This window comes from Heterodontus francisci, chromosome 3, assembly GCF_036365525.1.
Source record: "Heterodontus francisci isolate sHetFra1 chromosome 3, sHetFra1.hap1, whole genome shotgun sequence".
Classification (NCBI taxonomy): Eukaryota; Metazoa; Chordata; class Chondrichthyes; order Heterodontiformes; family Heterodontidae; genus Heterodontus; species Heterodontus francisci.
The window spans coordinates 163086605-163107260 of NC_090373.1; the positions used below are offsets into that span (position 1 = coordinate 163086605).

At 43.7% G+C, this 20656-nt stretch overlaps 1 protein-coding gene across 5 annotated transcripts in view; it reads right to left on the bottom strand.

The window, feature by feature from the left end:
• Positions 1–8563: 8563 nt before the first annotated feature.
• mettl24 (methyltransferase like 24) overlaps positions 8564–20656 on the bottom strand; it is a 128420-nt gene continuing 116327 nt past the window's right edge. For 2 of the 5 annotated variants that reach the window (XM_068019335.1, XM_068019351.1), the window contains exon 5: positions 8564–9506. In XM_068019335.1, coding sequence (XP_067875436.1) covers positions 9186–9506 — 321 coding nt within the window. In that variant the 3' untranslated portion in view covers positions 8564–9185. The remainder of the gene's footprint in view (positions 9507–20656) is intronic. The other 3 variants (XM_068019370.1, XM_068019360.1, XM_068019342.1) reach the window with 2 other exon arrangements.

Below are 20656 nucleotides of genomic sequence, written 5' to 3' on the forward strand. Positions count from 1 at the left end.
AATCAGATGCTGATAACAGAAATGGAGCTGTCATTGTCCATATTCTCACAAACTGAATTAAGTCATTTTATTTCCATCCGAAAAGAAAGCTGAAAAGCTTATACAGCTTTGTTTTATCAGACGATAGTCCTGCCTGTACTTTCACAGAAATCCCACTCCACTGGGAACAGCGTTTCATGAACTTTTCCAAGAAGGTTTAAACTGACAGCTGCCCTGAGCCTCTGCGAGCAGTGAGGGCTCAATTCCACCTGAAATAAGCAAGAGATTTGTATCAGCTGTTTATACGAGCCTGATTTGAGTCTCTTGCTTTACGCCTCCAGGCAAAATTCCATTGCCTAACAATTGAGTTTTTATTCCAAAAATCCCACCGGAGTTCCCAACTCCCTGCAGTTTATACCTCACCAGTTGCTATGGCGCTGCTTCAAATTTATGACCCTTGAATCAATTAGCTGCAGGTGGAGAAAATGATCTGACTGGAGGAGACCACAAATTCAGAACAATGTAAGGGAATGTCCAAAAAATGTCCTGGAGTTTCTGCTTTGGCTGTAATCAGCGTTCCAGGTGCAAATTGCGCCCAAAATGGGGCTATTTTTGAGAAGTTTGTTTTTCCCAAGCTTCTACTCAAACTCATTTGCATATCGCCAAACTTAAAATCTGCCATGATTTGAATTAGTGTCTAGTCCCCCTCCTGTGAGTAACCTGATTTTAAATAACTGGAAATTACTTTTTTAAAAAACTATAGAGAACCATGTGATACTTATGTTGGAGTACAGTGTCAGTTTCTTAATAAATTTTTAAAAATTATATTCAAATACTTTTAAAACATGCCTATGTGTCCTGGTGCCCAAAAGAGTCAGCTTAATTTTTACAGCCTCTTCAGAAGTCTGCAAATGAGCAGAATTAACAGAAACTCCCAATGGTGATTAATTCAAAATGGGGGGTGTGAAGGGAGGGGAAGAGTGACAGGTTTTGTGGGCAGGGCTGACTTCCAGTGCGATGATTTTTAAACTAGCACAAAAGATCACAGAAGCTCAATTCGTGCTGAACGTAATTTGTGCTTAAATTTCCGCGATCTTTTGCGCAGGTTACTTTGATTTTGGGCGAATTGCGCTGAAAATAAAACAGCACATCCAAGCGGAGATTCCAGGTCGTTTTCTCCCCACCCCCGAGGTCTGTTCTAATTTCATTAGCTTCAAAGAACTTCAGAGTGAACAAGTAAGCTGTGAGGTTTGAGTCGGTTGACTGTAATAATCTAGTATTGTGTGCCAAAACCACCTTCCAAAGCAAAGGACTTCTCTGTTTAGCTTTTCAGGATGCATTACCAGGGCATAGCTCAGAAGACGAACTCACTGAATAAGTAAGCAACAATGTTCTGTAACAATAGCAACATATTTAAAGAGGACTCATTAGGTACAGGGAGATCTCAGCACTTTACAGGATGCTGGATCGCGAGAGGACACAGCAGGAAGGGGAAAGGAAGAGAGCTAGAAAGCAGAGTGAAGAAGAGCCTGAAGGACGTTTTTGAAAATAATGTGATAAAGCTGAGGGACAGACTTCTAGAGGTCAGTGACAGTGACTGAGCTCGTCAAGGCTGCTTTGACGACACCCAGACCCGTGACTTCTTCCACCTAGAAGGACAAGGACAGCACATGTATGGAAACACCATTACATCCAAGTTCCCCTCAAAGCCACACACCATTCTGACTATCAAGGTTCCTTCGCCGCCGCTGCGTCAAAATCCCAGAATGTCCTCCCTAACAACACTGGCGAGTACCTTCACCACACAGGCTGCAATGGTTCAAGAAGACGGCTCACCACCACTTTTTCAAGGGCAACCAGAGATGGGCAATAAATACTAGGTTTGCCAGCAATGCCCACATCCCATGAATGAAAATTCTTTCAAAAAATTCTGAAAGTAAAAACATGAAGTTCCTGAACAAAGCACTTTTTAAGTCCTCACACGTTCCCTCCCACCATGAAAACGTCTACATAGATTGATACAGCACAGAAGGAGACCATTTGGCCCATCATGTTTGTGTCGGGTCTTTGGTAGAGCTATCCAATTAATCCCTTGCCCCTGCTCTTTCCCCATCGCCCTTCAATTACTTTTTCCTTCAGTTATATTCAGTAATCTTCTGAATGTTACTACTGAATCTGCTTCCTCCACCCTTTCAAGTATGTTCCAGATCATGACAGTTGATTATGTCATTTCCACTTCTTGTGCCAATCTCCTTAAACCTATGTCCTCCGCTCACTAACCCTTTTGCCACTGGAAACAGTTTCTCCTTACTTTATCAAAGCCATTCATGATTTTGAACACCTCCATCAAATCTTCTCTTAATTTTCCTTGCTCGAAGGAGAACAACCCCAGCTTCTTCTGTCTCTCCACAAAACTGAAGTCTCTCATCCCTGGTTCTATTCCAGTGAATCTCTTCTGCAGCATCTCTTTTTGGCCTTGAAATCCTTTCTAAAATGTGGTGCCCTGAATTGACACATCTGCCCATTTCACCAGTCTATGTCATCCTGAAGTCTGTTACTATCCTCCTCACCTTTTACTGCATTTCTAAGTTACATGTCATCTGCAAACTTTGAAATTTTGCCCTGTACACCCACGTTTAGGTCATTAATATGTATTAAAAATAACAGTGGTCCTAATCCCAGCCCACAAAACACCACAGTATACATCTCTCCATTCAACCATTCAGCACTACTCTCTGCTTTCTGTCCCTTAGCCCTGGTATTCATGTTGCCACTGCCCCTTTAATCACATGGGTTTTAGCTTTGTTAACAAGTCTATTATGTGGTACTTTGTGAAACCACACCATCCTCATTAACCCTCTCCGTTACTTCGTCAAAGAATTAATTCAAATTAAATATAATTTGTCTTTAACAAATCCATGCTGACTTCCATTATTTAACCCATACTTTTCCACATGTCAATTAATTTTATCCCAGTTTATCGTTTCTCAAAGTTTCCCCACCACGGATGTTGGGCTGACTGGCGTGCTGGGTTTATCCCTCTCCACTTTTAAACAGGGCTGTAACATTTGAAATGCTCCAGTCCTCTGACATCACCACCATATCTAAGGAGGACTGAAAGTTTGTGGCCAGAGCCTCTGCAATTTCCACCATTATTTCCCTCAGTAACCTAGGAAGCATTCCCTCTGGACCAGGTGACTTTTCTACCTTGAGAACTGCCAACATTTTTGTGCCTCCTTTTTATCTATATTTAATCTATCCAATATCACTATTGCCTTCTCCTTCAGTACTATTTTGCAGCATCCTCTTCTCTAGTGAAGACAGATGCAAAGTACTCACTTATTACCTCAGCCATGCCCTCTGCCTCTACAAGAAGATCTCCTTTTTGGTCCCTAATCGGCCCACTCTTGCTTTGACAACTCTTACTATTTTACATTCACCGCTAATCCACTCTCATACAATATGTTTGCCCCTCTTATTCCTTGTTTTAGATCTCCTCTGTACTTAATACAATACAGAACCCAGCTGAATATATAACAAACCTTAAATTTATCATAAGCCACCTTTTTGCTCTCATTTTAACCTCTATATCTTTAGCCATCTGGGGAACACTAGCTTTGGATGTCCCTCCGTTCCCACTCATGAGAATGTTTCTGATCTATACCTGAATGTAGAATCAGCATTCTTCCTGCTGTAAACAAAAGATCATATAGCTTGGTTTAGCGCTAGCATAGTCACCTCATTGCAGCACTTCAGGAGACACGCCTCCCTGCGAGTGGATCTCTAAGAGAGCAAGACTACACCTTTTTCTGGCAGGGTAGGGATCCTGAAGAACCAAGACAGCATGGAGTGTGCTTTGCCATCAGAAACATTTGCTCAGCATGATAGAGCCACCTTCAAATGGCTCGGAACACATACTGTCCATCCGACTGTTCACCGCCTCTGGTCCAGTACACCTACTCAGCATCTATGCTGCAACACTCTGCTCCCCACCTGAAGCTAAAGACCGGTTCTACGAGAAACTCCATAATATCATTAGTAGCATCCCCAATACCGAACATCTGTTCCTGCTGGGGGACTTTAATGCCAGGGTTGGGGCTGACCATGACTCATGGCCCTCCTGCCTTGGGCACTATGGCATTGGAAGGGTGAATGAGAATGGACAGAGACTGCAGGAGTTGTGTACCTATCATAACCTCTGCATCACCAACTCGTTCTTTCATACTAAACCCTGTCACCAGATTTCTTGGAGGGACCCAAGATCACGTCGTTGGCACCAGCTGGACCTCATTGTCACAAGGCGAGCCTCTTTAAACAGTGTTCAAATCACGCGCAACTTCCACAGTGCGGACTGCGACACCGACCACTCCCTGATGTGCAGCAAGATTAGACTCAAACCAAAGAAGCTGCATCATTCCAAACAGAAGGGCAGCTCACGCATCAACAATAGCAGAATTTCTTATCCACAGCTGTGACATAAGTTTCTAAATTCACTTGAAAAAGCCCTTCAAAACACTCCTACAGGGGATGCAGGGACCAAGTGGGCCCACATCAGAGATGCCATTTATGACTCAGCTATGACCACCTATGACAAACGTGTGAAGCAGAATGCAGACTGGTTTCAATCTCACTTTGAAGAGCTGGAACCTGTCATAGCCGCTAAGCGTATTGCACTGTTGAACTACAAGAAAGTCCCCAGTGAGTTAACATCCGCAGCACTTAAAGCAGCCAGAAGTGCTGCACAAAGAACAGCCAGGTGCTGTGCAAATGACTACTGGCAACATCTGTGCAGTCATATTCAGCTGGCCTCCGACACCGGAAACATCAGAGGAATGTATGATGGCATTAATAGAGCTTTTGGGCCAACCATCAAGAACATTGCCCTCCTCAGATCTAAATCAGGGGACACAATCACTAACCAACGCAAGCAAATGGACCGCTGGGTGGAACACTACCTAGAACTGTACTCCAGGGAAAATGTTGTCACTGATACCGCCCTCAATGCAGCCCAGTCTCTGCCAGTCATGGATGAGCTGGACATACAACCAACAAAATCGGAACACAGTGATGCCATTGATTCTCTAGCCAGCGGAAAAGCCCCTGGGAAGGATGGCATTACCCCTGAAATAAAGTGCCAAGCCTGCTATACTTTCAGCACTCTACGAACTGCTTTGCCTGTGCTGGGACGAGGGAGCAATACCACAGGACATGCGCGATGCCAATATCATCACCCTCTATAAGAATAAGGGTGACCACGGTGACTGCAGCAACTACCGTGGAATTTCCCTGCTCAGCATAGTGGGGAAAGTCTTCGCTCAAGTCGCTTTAAACAGACTCCAGAAGCTGACTGTGCGTGTCTACCCTGAGGCACAGCGTGGCTTTCGAGCAGAGAGATCCACCATTGACATGCTGTTCTCCCTTCGCCAGCTACAGGAGAAATGCCGCGAACAACAGATGCCCCTCTACGTTGCTTTCATTGATCTCACCAAAGCCTTTGACCTCTTCAGCAGACGTGGTCTCTTCAGACTACCAGAAAAGATTGGATGTCCACCAAAGCTACTAAGTATCATCACCTCATTCCATGACAATATGAAAGGCACAATTCAGCATAGCGGCACCTCATCAGACCCCTTTCCTAACCTGAGTGGCGTGAAACAGGGCTGTGTTCTCGCACCTACACTGTTTGGGATCTTCTTCTCCCTGCTGCTCTCACATGCGTTCAAGTCTTCAGAAGAAGGAATTTTCCTCCACACAAGATCAGATGGCAGGTTGTTCAACCTTGCCTGTCTAAGAGCGAAGATCAAAGTACGGAAAGTCCTCATCAGGGAACTCCACTTTGCTGACGATGCTGCATTAACATCTCTCACTGAAGAGCGTCTGTAGAGACTCATCGATAGGATTGCGGCTGCCTGCAACGAATTTGGCCTAACCATCAGCCTCAAGAAAACGAACATCATGGGACAGGACGGCAGAAATGCTCCATCCATCAATATCGGCGACCACGCTCTGGAAGTGGTTAGGAGTTCACCTACCTAGGCTCAACTATCACCAGTAACCTGTCTCTCGATGCAGAAATCAACAAGCGCATGGGAAAGGCTTCCACTGCTATGTCCAGACTGGCCAAGAGGGTGTGGGAAAATGGCGCATTGACACGGAACACAAAAGTCCGAGTGTATCAAGCCTGTGTCCTCAGTACCTTGCTCTACGGCAGCGAGGCCTGGACAACGTATGTCAGCCAAGACCGACGTTTCAATTCATTCCATCTTCACTGCCTCCGGAGAATCCTTGGCATCAGGTGGCAGGACCGTATCTCCAACACAGAAGTCCTCGAGGCGGTCAACATCCCCAGCATACACACTCTACTGAGCCAACGGCGCTTGAGATGGCTTGGCCATGTGAGCCGCATGGAAGATGGCAGGATCCCCAAGGACACATTGTACAGCGAGCTCGTCACTGGTATCAGACCCATCGGCCATCCATGTCTCCACTTTAAAGATGTCTGCAAACGCAACATGAAGTTCTGTGACATTGATCACAAGTCTTGGGAGTCTGTTGCCAGTGATCGCCAGAGCTGGCGGGCAGCCATAAAAGCGGGCTAAAGTGTGGCGAGTCGAAGAGACTTAGCAGTTGACAGGAAAAAAGACTGAAGTGCAAGGAGAGAGCCAACTGTGTAACAGCCCCAACAACCAATTTTATCTGCAGCACCTGTAGAAGAGTCTGTCACTCTAGAATTGGCCTTTATAGCTACTCCAGGCACTGCTTCACAAACCACTGACCCACCTCTAGGCGCTTACCCATTGTCTCTCGGGACAAGGAGGCCAAAGAAGAAAAAGGTCACCTCTGAACCATAGCGATATGGGTTCAAGCCTTAAACCCCCACCTACCCAGGACCTGAGCTGGTGCGGTACAGATGGAGCCATTCACTGATAGAGGTAATGGTGTTTGCTTGAAATGATATGCTGAATCCCTGTCTGCTGTTTCAGGTGTTAGAGTTGACATGATGACATTTAAAGGCAGTGGGCATTCTCTTGATGTCCTGGCTAACATTCAACCACCATAAAACATATCAAATTGAATGTAATGTGTTTGTGTCACAGAAGGAGGACATTTGGCCCATTGAGTCCTCCAGCTCTTTGCTGAAGCAATCCACAATCAATTGTGTTTTCCATGCTCTCTCGAATAGCCCTGTATGTTCTTCTGTTTCAAATATTTATCTCCTCTTTCCTTAAAAGGTATAATGGGCTCTCATTCAATCACTGTTTGTACAAAGCATTCCACTCACCAGTAACCCCCATGTAAAAACATTTCTCCCAAACTATCTTCCCTCAATCAACATCAATTTAAAATTGATGACATGCCCATCACTGATTCTGCAACCCCAGGAAGTATATTTTTTTTCCTTATTTATTCTATCAAAAACCCATTATAATTTTTTTTTAAACTTTATTTGAGGTTAAGTGGTCATTCATCTCTTTGTTGGGTACAATATTGCTCCTGTTGCCTCTGTTATGACCTCAGTGAGACCTTTATTGTTCAAATAGGAGATATGAATTCCCCAGACCAATTTAAAGAACTAGAAAACAAAATTTCATGTCTTAAGACTTTTGATATAACCAAACTAGAAGAAATCCCCATTAACTAAATAGTACTTTGTAAGTAGCTGATACTCCAAATTACAGAGAAAGATATTTTCTTCACTTATTAAAGCACTTGAAAACTTCCCACCACACTTACACAATCCTCTGTGATGGCGAAGTCTTTGCAGCTAAAAGTCCCAAACTCCTCCCAGTTGCAATGGGTTGGATCTCCCAGACTTTTCTCAAAGTCAATGTCCTCTTTGCTCACTTTTTCCAAGCACTTTTGACCTGGACTTCCATGAATAAGACAATCCCTGGTGACATTGTTGGTCTTTTTCTTCTCCACAAACCTCAACTTTCAAAACAGATTCAAGTCTTTGCAGCCTTTCACTGTATCAGTCTTCTGAAAGCAGGTGTTCCCTCTCTCTCTCCTTTCTGAGGCTGCTGCCACTGGTCTTCTTTACAGCCTGTCTGCCTTCTGAAAATCTGTTGAATTTGTCTGGAATCAAAAGTTAATAGCCAATTGTCTTTTCCAATATGCAAAGTCCACAAGTCTGACTACAGCAGAGCCATCCAGGCTTTCCATTGTTTCCAGGTGTTCGCAATGGCAATTTACATTTACATTCTCAGGATCACTGGCTCCTTGTTTACAATCTGAAAGTTCTTCAGGTGTTATACCCCCACAGTCTCTGCTTTTGAAATGGTCTTTGATCTGGGTTCTTTGTTGTCCTGGTAACCAAAATCCCTGTCTTGTCTTTAAGCAGAGTTGATGCGAGGTCACCTGACTTCTCTGACTCCATTATACTACATTAAAAATCACAGTTTTTAGAACATAACCACGCTACAAAGTCCAACGTTCATAACACCTCCATAACAGTGAGTGTAATTCAAACTAATTCATTGTATGTGAACTACCTCTAAGAGACATAATAAGGTAGAAATGCAAATTATTTCTATGAATGTAAGGCACGGGAAGCACCACCAGCTCTCTTCAACCCACCTCCATATAAGCACAAAGCCAATTTCAACCCCCATGGAGTTTATTTGTAAATTAAACATTTTATTTTATGAGAACCAAAGAAAAGGCAGGTTGTTTAAAAGAATTTATTTTCCTGAATGTTTCTAATTCCTTCCATAACATATATATCATTTTGTCACCAATGTTGACAACTGTTCACCCCGAGAACCAGCTCTCCCATAAACACATTCCACATTGCACAATTGTCACCTTTGACCTTTAATGTGTAGAATAGCTGAGCTTGTCCATATTATACACATACGTCTTGACTGCTGTATAGGTCTCTAATTCAGTAATATCCAAATCAGATACTGGCCCTGTTCACTTTAATGTGTGGAGAAAGCCATAGCACCAAGGAAAGATTTGTAAATAAACAACCACAGTCACAGTTTAATTGTTCTTCCATAATGTCTCGAGGCTTTGTTTCTTTGGGATAGTTTAACTTTCCTGAAGCAGGTTCACAACCACTGATCTCTGATTGTTTTCTCTGAAGCAAACTAATAGATGCCTCATAGTATGGCCCAATTTGAGCACTTGAAAGTCGAAACAGCAGCACAATTCCCATTCCACCCTCACAACACATAGGTCCGTGGAGTTTGTTCCCAATGTATTCAATACTGTCTCCACTGGGTATTGACCCAGCTGAGAATGTAGCTGCTACTAGCATTGAATGCTTGCTTTCGCAGGAAGATTTGTGGCTTATTTATGTTCTTGTAACTGCGGAAAAGCTTGAAACTCCTCAGTTCTAGTTCCTTCAGAAGGCTGTACCAATACCGAACAACATCACTGTCGTCTCCGCTGACTTCGAACCCAGGCCAGTGTAAATGTATTGCAAAAACCAATTGTCCAATTTCTTCAATGACATTTTCCAGAATTAGGTTTTCCAGAATCTTCCACTCTGCACTCTCCAGGTCTGCCTTGAGGACATCAATCTAAGAAAAGAAAACAGATTTGATGAGATATGCATTCTTAAATCACCGCTGCACAAGCAGGCTGAACTGGCGATATATCAGTATCACGATGGCTCAGTGACTCTGCACCAAAGACTTGAACACAATATTGAGGCTGGTGCTATACTGCAGTACTGAGGGAGTGCTGCACTGCCTGAGGTGCCGTCTTACAGGTGAAACTTTAAGCCAAGGCCATGTCTGCCCTGTCAGGTGGAAGCAAAAGATCACATGGCAGTATTGAAGAGCAATGCGGTTCACCCTGGTATATCAGCCAATGATTATCACTTAACCAAAATCATTAAAAACAGATTCTCACATTACTGTTTGTGGGAGTTTGCTGTGTGCAAATTGACTGCCGGGTTTCCTACATTACAACAGTGACTACACTTCAAAAAGCACTTTATTGATTGTAAATTGCTTTGGGATGTCATGAGATCTTGAAAGATGCTATATAAAATGCAACTCTTTCTTTCTTAGTGAATAGCTACATTGCTCCTTGTGGGACTGAGCCACACAGACCAGGAAAGACCAAACTCAGTCGCCAGTGTGCTTAGTATTAGTTGATCTCAGCCAGAGGAGCCTCTGGGGGGATACAACTGCCCTTAGTGCTCAACAAGGCAATGTCAAATTAATCACCTGGTTGTTGTCCAGCAACACCTTGCTGGAAACTATGTGGACAGCTGGTGAGGGCAGAGCTTGCATTTGGAAAATGGATACTTGGGTGAGGGTTGCCAGCACTTGTGGGAGCACGAGTGAGCACATTAAGAGAGGAAAGCATGGTCACTACATTTTTTAAACACGTAGCAAAGAGAATTTGTTGTTTTAAAGAGGGTCTTTAGTGTAAGAATAGTACTAACTCCAGATAAGCTAATTATTTTTTAAAATTCTCAATTTCATTGTTTTTTCTTTCTGTGTCCAGGATATCTGTGTTGGTAAATAGAATGCTTCTCTAACTGTTGTACCCTATGTCACCTCCCTCTGTTTTGACCCAACAATCGGCTTTTCCCCAGTTTCCCAGCATCTACCACAGCCGTTCTCCACACAAGCCAACATTTTGGCCTCTCAGAGTGACAGTATAAATTCAGCAGCAATTAGTAATAAATTCTGGGTAGTTTTGTGATGAGGACGGGCTTGAATCTTCCCCAACTTATTCACACAGAGCACCTGTAGCAATCAGAGATATGACTTCTATCTTATCACCTGAAATGAATTCTAATCCAGGTCCCAGGCTTGAAACAATGGGATCGTAACACATCAGGACCCAGTTACCCAGCACTTTTTTCTTCGCTAATTTGCTTCATTTAAAAATGGTTTAATTTACAGGGCTTCCCCTCATGAAGCCTCACATTCAACCATTTCAGACCAGTGGATTATGAAGACAAAGGGAGATTCTACTGCTGCTTCTTGAATGTTTGTGACAATGGGTTCAATCTGTTTACCAGCCTAATTCTGGTTGGCTCCTTTTTGTTTTATTTTTGCTAAAATATGACAGGAAGAGATTGAACTGGAGATAAAAGCTATGACATTTTTCCTCCTTATTTCTAAGCACATTTTACCTCAGTCCTGCCTTGGTCTCCTACCAGGCTATGTCAATGCCACTTTGAACCAACCTCAGAGGTGTGCAGCAGCAGGAAAGCGAGTGACACCATCCAATTTTCCCTGCCTTATGTCTGCAGCAGGAGCAATGGAGTCACTGGGCTCTGTCTGCAGCAGCTCAGCTAGAACCAGGAGCCTGGCAAAGAGATCAAACCTGCACTGCCATCCATTGATACTGAAACAAATCTGGACTCCAGACCAGCAGCCATGTGTGAAAGCTAGTATATTCTGAATGTTGCCTTGGACTGAATACAAGGGAAGCTATTTTCCGTAAACAATGAGCTTTTTTGTCTGACGTCTCCATGGCAACCCCTTCCCCTATACACTCTAGCAATCTCGCAGGGTGAGAAAGCAGGTTAAAACCACAAAACTGCAACAGTGGCCCACCAAAATCTAGCCAGGCCAATGACTGCAGCCAAGAGGACCACTGGTTAAGCAGGACACCAGTACTAACTCCCAACCGACTAACTGAACTCTGTTTGTTTGTTCATTCGTTGGTGTCATCTTCTTCCCAGAAGGTTGACTGTCATGGATCTCCACCTCTCTGTCCTGTGCTCTCCTTACACATTCTGCATTGGTCAACTACATCCAGTCCATTATATCCGTCATCTATTTTCTTCTCTGCTTCCCTCTCCTACATTTTCTGTCCATCCTTCCTTCCAATAATTGTCTCTGTCTACCTTCTGCTCTAATGATGTGACTGAAGTATTGTATTTTTCTCGCTTTGATGTTATGCACTAATGGCCTCTTAACTCCAGCCATTTCCAGCACTTCCTCATTAGTCCGTGTAGGATATGCAGAACATCCTCTGATATGTCCACAGATTAAATAAATTGCTTCAATCCTTAATGTGCACAACCAAAGGAACCTAATGTATCAAATACTCTCCTCACAGCCAACCAATCTGTTTGTAGGGTCATCTGGAGATGAGTAGGCCATTCAGCCCCTCCAGCCTGTTCCACCATTGAATTGGATCATTGTTGATCTGAACCTTAACTTCATTAACCTGCCTTTATTCATACCCCCTGATATCTTTACCCACAAAAATTTGATTGATCTTGAAAATTTCTGTTGACCCAGCATCCACAGCCTTTTGGGAGAGAGAATTCCAGATTTCCACTAACCTTTGTGTGAAAAGTGCTTCCTGATTTCACTTCTGAATGACCTAGCTTTAATTTGAAGATTGTGCCACCTAATTCTGGATTCTCCAACCAGAGGAAGTAACTTCTCTGTACCTAGAAGGTACAGAGGGTGACGAATCTTTGGAATTCTCTACCCCAGAGGGCTGTGGAGGGTCAATCATTGAGTATGTTCAAGGCAGAGATCGATAGATTTCTAGATATTAAAGTTATCAAGGGATATGGGGATAGTACGCGAAGATGGAATTGAGGTAGAAGATCAGCCATGATCCAGTTGAATGGCGGAACAGATTCGAGGGGCCGAATGGCCTACTCCTGCTCCTATTTCCTATGTTCCTACCCTAGCAAATCCTTAGTCATTTTCACACCTTAATTAGATCACCCCTGAACCTTTTAAAACCAAGGGAATAGAAACTACGCCAAACCCAAGGCAAAAGAAGCTTAAAATAGCAGTAGCATCTCAGACAGTATGGTTTAAAACAGCAATGGTTGCTGAAGCCAGGAAATCAATTTCCAAAAGTGTTTACAATGAAAAAAAGACTTTCCCCTTTTATTCAAACACGTACACACATCTGTACAGACACCAAAAATTAATAGAATAAGTTATTGGCAGTAACTACTTCATAGGTACCGATCTCTACAGGCTGAACACATTTGAATGTAATATAATGATGTACAAATGAAATCTGAAGTCTATTCCCCAAAGAAACAAACTGTTTATGCCTCTTCCTATGTGCTATCCAAAGATATGTCTGGAAAATCCCTAAATACATTAAGACTGAGCTTCGTGAGTTGATTTGGGGCCAGCCGTTCTACTCAATAACTCATGGTTTTCAATCACCACCAAACCAAAAGCTTGTACAACATCCCAGGCAGAACTAACTGGCGTGAAACCTCTAAGTTAACAAGAGCTGCAAGTTTGAATAAATATGCATATTAAAAAGAGTAGGGAGCTGCAAATGTTAATGAATCATCCTCAGTGTGATCATCATTTGCTCTCATCCCTCTTGATTTTTATTTAAGGTTTTAAATCCAATTTTAAAATGGACTGAGGGAAAACGCGCATTCAATTAGGATGATCCTGCCAGTCTCCATCCTCCCCGAGGGTTGGTTACAGTAACAGAGAATGATAAGTCTATGGCATCTGCATCTGCACAGTTAGTTGTCATGGAAACAGGAACATTTGCATTTCCCAGAACAAGAGTGTAAGCAAAATGATGAGCTGGGCCAAGCTCCAACAATGGATCAGTCTTGCCCTAAAGGAAATCATCAGCAATGTTAGTTATTTTAACTGTCAGTTAGATTCAATTTTTTATTCATCCATGCATGTGGATGTCACTGGCAAGGCCAGCATTTATTGCCCATCCCTAATTGCCCTTGAGAAGGTGGTGGTGAGCTGCCTTCTTGAACTGCTGCAGTCCATGTGGTGTAGGTACACCCAGTGCTGTTAGGAAGGGATCCAGGATTTTGACCCAGCGACACTGAAGGAGCGGCAATATAGTTCCAACTCAGGATGGTGTGTGACTTGGAGGGGAACTTGCAGGTGGTGGTGTTCCCATGGATCTGCTGCCCTTGTCCTTCTAGGTGGTAGAGGTTGCGGGTTTGGAAGGTGCTGTCGAAGGAGCCTTGGTGCGTTGCTGCAGTGCATCTTGTAGATGGTACACACTGCTGCCACTGTGTGTCGGTGGTGGAGGGAGTGAATGTTTGTAGATGGGGTGCCAATCAAGTGGGCTGCTTTGTCCTGGATGGTGTCGAGCTTCTTGAGTGTTGTTGGAGCTGCACCCATCCAGGCAAGTGGAGAGTATTCCATCACCTTCCTGATTTGTGCCTTGTAGATGGTGGACAGGCTTTGGGGAGTCAGGAGGTGAGTTACACGCCACAGGATCCTGAGCCTCTGACCTGCTCTTGTAGCCACAGTATTTATTTGGTTCAGTTCAGTTCAGTTTCTGGTCCATGGTAAACCCCAGGATGTTGATGGTGGGGGATTCAGCGATGATAATGCCATTGAATGTCATGGGGAGATGGTTAGATTCTATCTTGTTTGAGATGCTCATTGCTGGCACTTATGTGGCATGAATGTTACTTCCATTTATCAGTCCAAGCCTGCATGTTTTCCATGACTTGCTACATACAGACAAGAACTGCTTCAGGATCTGAGGAGTTATCAATTGTACCGAACACTGTGCAATCATTAGCTTCTGACCCTATGATGGAGGAAGGTCATTGATGAAGTAGCTGAAGATGGTTGGGCCGAGGACACTACCCTGAGGAACTCCTGGAGCTGAAATGATTGACCACCAACAACTACAACCATCTTTCTTTGTGCTAGGTATAACTCCAACCTGTGGAGAGCTTTCCCCTGATTCCCATTGACTTCAATTTTGCTAGGACTCTTTCACGCTGCACTCAGTGGTGATATATTTAGCTTAGAAGGTTAGGGGTTCAAGCCCCACGCTTGGCCCTGAGCATATAACTCTGACACTTCAGCGCTGTACTGATGGAGTACTGCACTGCCTGAGGTGCTATCCTTTGGACCCCATTTTTAACTGGGGCCTGTTCAGGCGCATGTTAAATAGCCCATCGCATCATTTGGCTAAAAGACAGACTTACTGCTCAGTTATATTTTCACTAGCTGTATTTCAAATTCATTGTAACACATGGGATGTTGCAAAGGGACATAATAAAATTGGCGGTTTTGTAAGTGATTTATTAACACCAACTAGAAGTGTACATTCGGTGTCAAGATGTATTATGAATGTTTTGATATTTTACATCCTGTAGTCCTGAAAATCTGCAGACTGCAATCCCAGAGGCTTTGCTGGAATTGTGCCCGCTGCTGTGGTCTGGCATTGATCCTGCCAGAGTTCAGCAGGTTGGTATACAAGTTACATCATGCTCATGGTACCTTCACCAGTACAGTCACGTTTCCGCCACCCGCCTGCTCTGTTCAGCTGGGGGTGCCTGGACCCTCTCCCCAAGACTCAATTCTGCAACCACCACCCACACCCCCATCCTCAGTCTTTTATGCGAGGTGGCCAGTCCATTTCTTTTGAATTACCTTTTCTTTAGGGGGTCCAGATCATTTACATGAACTGGGTCCACCCCCAGGAGGAATCACTTGTGCCCATCTAGACGCTGGTACACCTCATCAACACAGTGTCCTCTGGTAATATGCTGGATCCCTACTACTGAGGGGAGTGTGAACTCGCAGCGTAAGGGGTCACCGACTCTTTAAAGTCACAGTGAGACATTCTGTCCTTTACAGGTCGAGGAGGAAATCCTGGTGATGGGTCGGGGCCCGACATCTCCAGGTCCCTGGCTTTTCGAGTGAGTTCCACTGGAATGGAATCCTGTGGAATACAGGAGGAATTTCAGAGCCTGGTTCTCCAAAACGAAAAGTTTATGGACATTAACATTTTTGGTCTTATCATGGACCCTGAAGGCAATTCTTCTTCTTTTCCAAAACAGAAGGTCAGCTGTGCATTCTAAAATAAAATGACATCTGCAGATGGAGATTACTATTTTGGAATGTAGGCATTGCTGACTAGGCCAGCATTTATTGCCCATCTTTAATTGCCCTTGACCCGAGTGGCTTGCTAGGCCATTTTAGAGGGCATTTTAAGAGTCAGCCATGTTGCTGTGGGTCTGGAGTCACATCTAGGCCAGACCAGGTAAAGATGGCAAATTTCCTTCCCTCAAGAACATTAGTGAACCAGATGGGCTTTTACAACAATTGGCAATGATTTTATGGTCATCATTAGACTAGCTCTCCATGGACCTTTGCTGTAGATGTCAGAGGCAGGAAGCAGTGATGATGTCAGAAGCACAGATGAGTGATGATGTCAAGAGGCGGAGGGTGAGTAATGATATCAGAGGCAGGAAGGTGAGTGATGATGTCAGAGGCAGGAAGGTGAGTGATGATGTCAGAGGCGGAGGGTGAGTGATGATGTCAGAGGCGGAGGGTGAGTGATGATGTCAGAGGCGGAGGGTGAGTGATGATGTCAGAGGCGGAGGGTGAGTGATGATGTCAGAGGCGGAGGGTGAGTGATGATGTCAGAGGCGGAGGGTGAGTGATGATGTCAGAGGCGGAGGGTGAGTGATGATGTCAGAGGCGGAGGGTGAGTGATGATGTCAGAGGCGGAGGGTGAGTGATGATGTCAGAGGCGGAGGGTGAGTGATGATGTCAGAGGCGGAGGGTGTGATGATGTCAGAGGCGGAGGGTGAGTGATGATGTCAGAGGCGGAGGGTGAGTGATGATGTCAGAGGCGGAGGGTGAGTGATGATGTCAGAGGCGGAGGGTGAGTGATGATGTCAGAGGCGGAGGGTGAGTGATGATGTCAGAGGCGGAGGGTGAGTGATGATGTCAGAGGCGGAGGGTGAGTGATGATGTCAGAGGCGGAGGGTGAGTGATGATGTCAGAGGCGGAGGGTGAGTGATGATGTCAGAGGCGGAGGGTGAGTGATGATGTCAGAGGCGGAGGGTGAGTGATGATGTCAGAGGCGGAGGGTGAGTGATGATGTCAGAGGCGGAGGGTGAGTAGTGATGTCAGAGGCGGAGGGTGAGTGATGATGTCAGAGGCGGAGGGTGAGTGATGATGTCAGAGGCGGAGGGTGAGTGATGATGTCAGAGGCGGAGGGTGAGTGATGATGTCAGAGGCGGAGGGTGAGTGATGATGTCAGAGGCATGAAGGTGAGTGATGATGTCAGAGGCATGAAGGTGTTTGATGATGTCAGAGGCAGGCATATCTAGCTCCGTGCAAAGACCAAACATGTTGAGTGAGGAAGGAAAAAGAAAAACCAAATGGCTGAATGTTAAAAATGGGAAGTTGAAAATTTTCACTGATACCAAGGAGTAACATGCCAGTGTTTGTGACGCTAGAAAACGTTTCTCGAGTTGTTCAACAATGTATACTGCTTCATGTGGGGAGAGGGGAGAATGGAGTGAACAAAATGTATAGAAGCACAGAAATAGAACTGTTGACAACATCGTTACCCCTGGGTATTCTGTCACACATGTACCTCGAGCAAGATATATGCTGCTGTTTCTAAAGAGGGAATTGCCATGGTTACAAAACAAAAGTAAGAAAGAAATGGAACAATAATTGGGCTGGTTCTACAATGATCTGCTCCACCGGATTATGGCCCACACAGTAAAGACGAACATTTAACCCCATTAGTTATGGTAGATAATCCCCACTGGCAATGAGAAAAGGGCAAAAAATTCACTGCGAAGGAAGATTTGTTACAGTTAGTTTAGCACAGAGTTGTGAGCGCTTAATTATTTTCTAATGCATGAGGAATTGACACTGATGATCATGTTATATTTCTGCTATTTATTCATTCACTGTTCAGTAAATTCATTTTGCAGCCTTAGCCTAAAACAAAGTCTAAGTGTAGTCTCATTGGAAGGTAAAAAAATGGAAGACTTGTATTTATACAACACCTTCCAAATCGCTTTACGACCAATGAAGTACTTTTGAATTATAATCACTGTTGTAATATCAGAAACACAGCAGCCAATTTTCACAGAGCAAGCTCCCACAAACAGCAATGTGATAATGGCCAGATTGTCTGGGTTTTTTTTAGTACTGTTAAGTAGGATGCTGTGGAGGCATGGATTACAATCAGTAGCTAAAACAATCTAAAGGAGGGGTTTCAATTCCTCATTTTGGGTATACTATCAAACTTCCCCAGATATCAGGGCAAGTGCAGCACTATTGAGACTGTAGGGAGAAAGTGGCCTTAAAACACAGTAGTCAAAAATATCCAGAGTAAAAAGTGTAAAAATAAGACCAGGAAACAGTACAGCACATGAAGCACACACACATACAAAAATAAAGGAAAAATGATGAGCATTGAGAACCAGACAAGCTTCAATCAAATCACACAGATTATACATAGGGTTACAAACTCTCCAGGGTTATCCTGAAATCTCCAGGAATTGAAGATAAATCCCCAGGACATTCCTGGGAGCAACCCAGGCGAAAAATCCTACAAGCATTAAAAATAATTTATTTTGACACTGTTGTTTATTATTTATAAAAGTGTTAGAGATGGGAAAGAAAAGGCCGTTTGACTGACAGCAAATAACATCCAATCTGGTAACGGAGGTTCTGTTTGCTTCCCAACTGGCACTGGATAGCATTGAGCCACGACCATGGACGATGTTGGCCGACCAGTGGGGGAAAGGGGGACAGCAGAGTTGGAGGAAGAGGTTAAATGATGAAACCTCCTGGAATACTGAAAATATAATAAAGAGTAGTCAGCATGGATCTCAAAAGGAAATCTCATGCTTGGCCAGCCTCATTGAATTCTTTAAAACAAAGTAGCAGAGAGTATGGACAAGGATAATGTAGCAGATGTAATATATTTGGATTTTGAAAAGGCCTTTGATAAGGTACCACATAGTAGACAGATTCTTAATTAAGGTCAGAGTATGTGGAGTCAGACTATGAGTAGCAGAATGTAAAGCAAGCTGGCTGCAAATTAGAAAGCAGAGATGGTGGTTAAGGGTAGCTACATCGACTGGCAAAAGGTAGGAAGTAGTGTTCCATAGGGTGTAACAGTGCTGGGATCACTATTGTTCCCAATTTATGTTAATGATTTGGACTCAGGAATTTGAAGTACAATTTCAAAATTTGCAGATGACACCAAATTGGGGGCTCGAGTTAATACAAAGGAAGAATGTAACAAAATACAGGAAGACACTAATAAACTTGCAGAATGGGCAAATTGATTTCAATATAGGTTAAGTGTGAGGTGGTTCATTTTGGCAGGAAGAATAAGGAGGCTACATAACTGCATTGGAAATAAGTGTCTAAACGGGGTAGAGGAGCAGAGGAGCAGAGGGATGTGGAGGTACAGATAGCCAAATGTAGCAACACAAATTAATAAGGCCATAAAACAGAAACCAAGCACTTGGGTTCATTTCAGGAGTGATAGAACATAAAAGCAGACGTATTCTGTTAAATTTGTATAGCACCTTAGTTAGACCACACTTGGAGTACTGTGAACAGTTCTGGTCTCCATAGTATAAAAAGGATTGAGATGCACTGGAGAAGGTGCAAAGAAGTTTCACAAGGATGATACCAGAACTGAGAGGATATACTTATCAGGAAAGGCTGAACAGACTGGGGCTCTTTTTTCTAGAAAAGAAAAGGCTGAGAGTGCCCTGGTAGATTATGAAAGAATTTGATAGATTCGGCATAAAGATGACATTTCTACATGTGGGGGAGACCAGAACTCGGAGCCATAAATATGATAATCACTAATAAATCCAGAAAGGAATTTAGGAGAAACACCTTCACTCAGAGTGGTTAGAATGTGGAATTCACTATCACTTGGAGTAGTTGAGGGGAAACTAGGTAATCACTTGAGGGAGAAAGGAATAGAAGGATAGAGTGATAGGGTTAGATGAAAGTAATGGATGGGGCATAAATGCTGACATGTATCAGTTGGGCCAAATGGCCTGTTTCTTTGCTGTAGATGCTATGTAAATCTATGGAAATACATCCCAGCAGAATTGGCAACCTAGTTTATTCACTAAATCCAGACTGTATCCTCAATGCAAACATAGCCTTGAGCTTTCAGTTGCTCACGTTAATTCTACTTCCAGCCTTGAATGAAACATCCCTGCACTCCACTTAGCGAATAATGTGGATAATCCCATTTGTGTTTATATCCTCCCTTCAAACAACTGCTGCTTTTGACAATACAAAACTTTTCCAAAGAATTCTCAAGCCAGCTCCCAGGTTGGTATCTTTTATTATTTTATTTAGAGATACAGCACTGAAACAGGCTCTTCAGCCCACCGAGTCTGTGCTGACCATCAACCACCCAGTTATACTAATCCTACATTAATCCCATATTCCCTACCACATCCCCACAATTCTCCTACCACCTACCTACACTAGGGGCACAATTTACCCATCAACCTGCAAATTTTTGGCTGTTGGAGGAAACCAGAGCACCCAACGGAAACCCACGTGGTCACAGGGAGAACTTGCAAACTCTACACAGGCAGTACCCTGAATCAGACCTGTGTCGCTGGAGCTGTGAGGCTGCAGTATTAACCACTGCACCACTCAATATAGCCAGCATTCCAAGCAGGCAGTCAGAACCACAGTGCCTCAAACTGCAGAGAGAAGAAAAAGTTAATAATATAATTAATGTTCCTGCAGGAGACACATATCCAGAAAGAAATGATACCAGCCATACTTGGAAGGATAGGAAAAGGGCAGCATTTGATTAGGAAATAAAGGAATTCTGATTAAGGAAAACTACAGACATTACTTTAAAAACCTACAGCAGAAGAGTGCTGCAGTGGCGCACTCGTCTGAGTATTGATAGAAAATGAAAAAGACCAGAAAGTGGCATTTATTGGGAAATAAATCAGTAG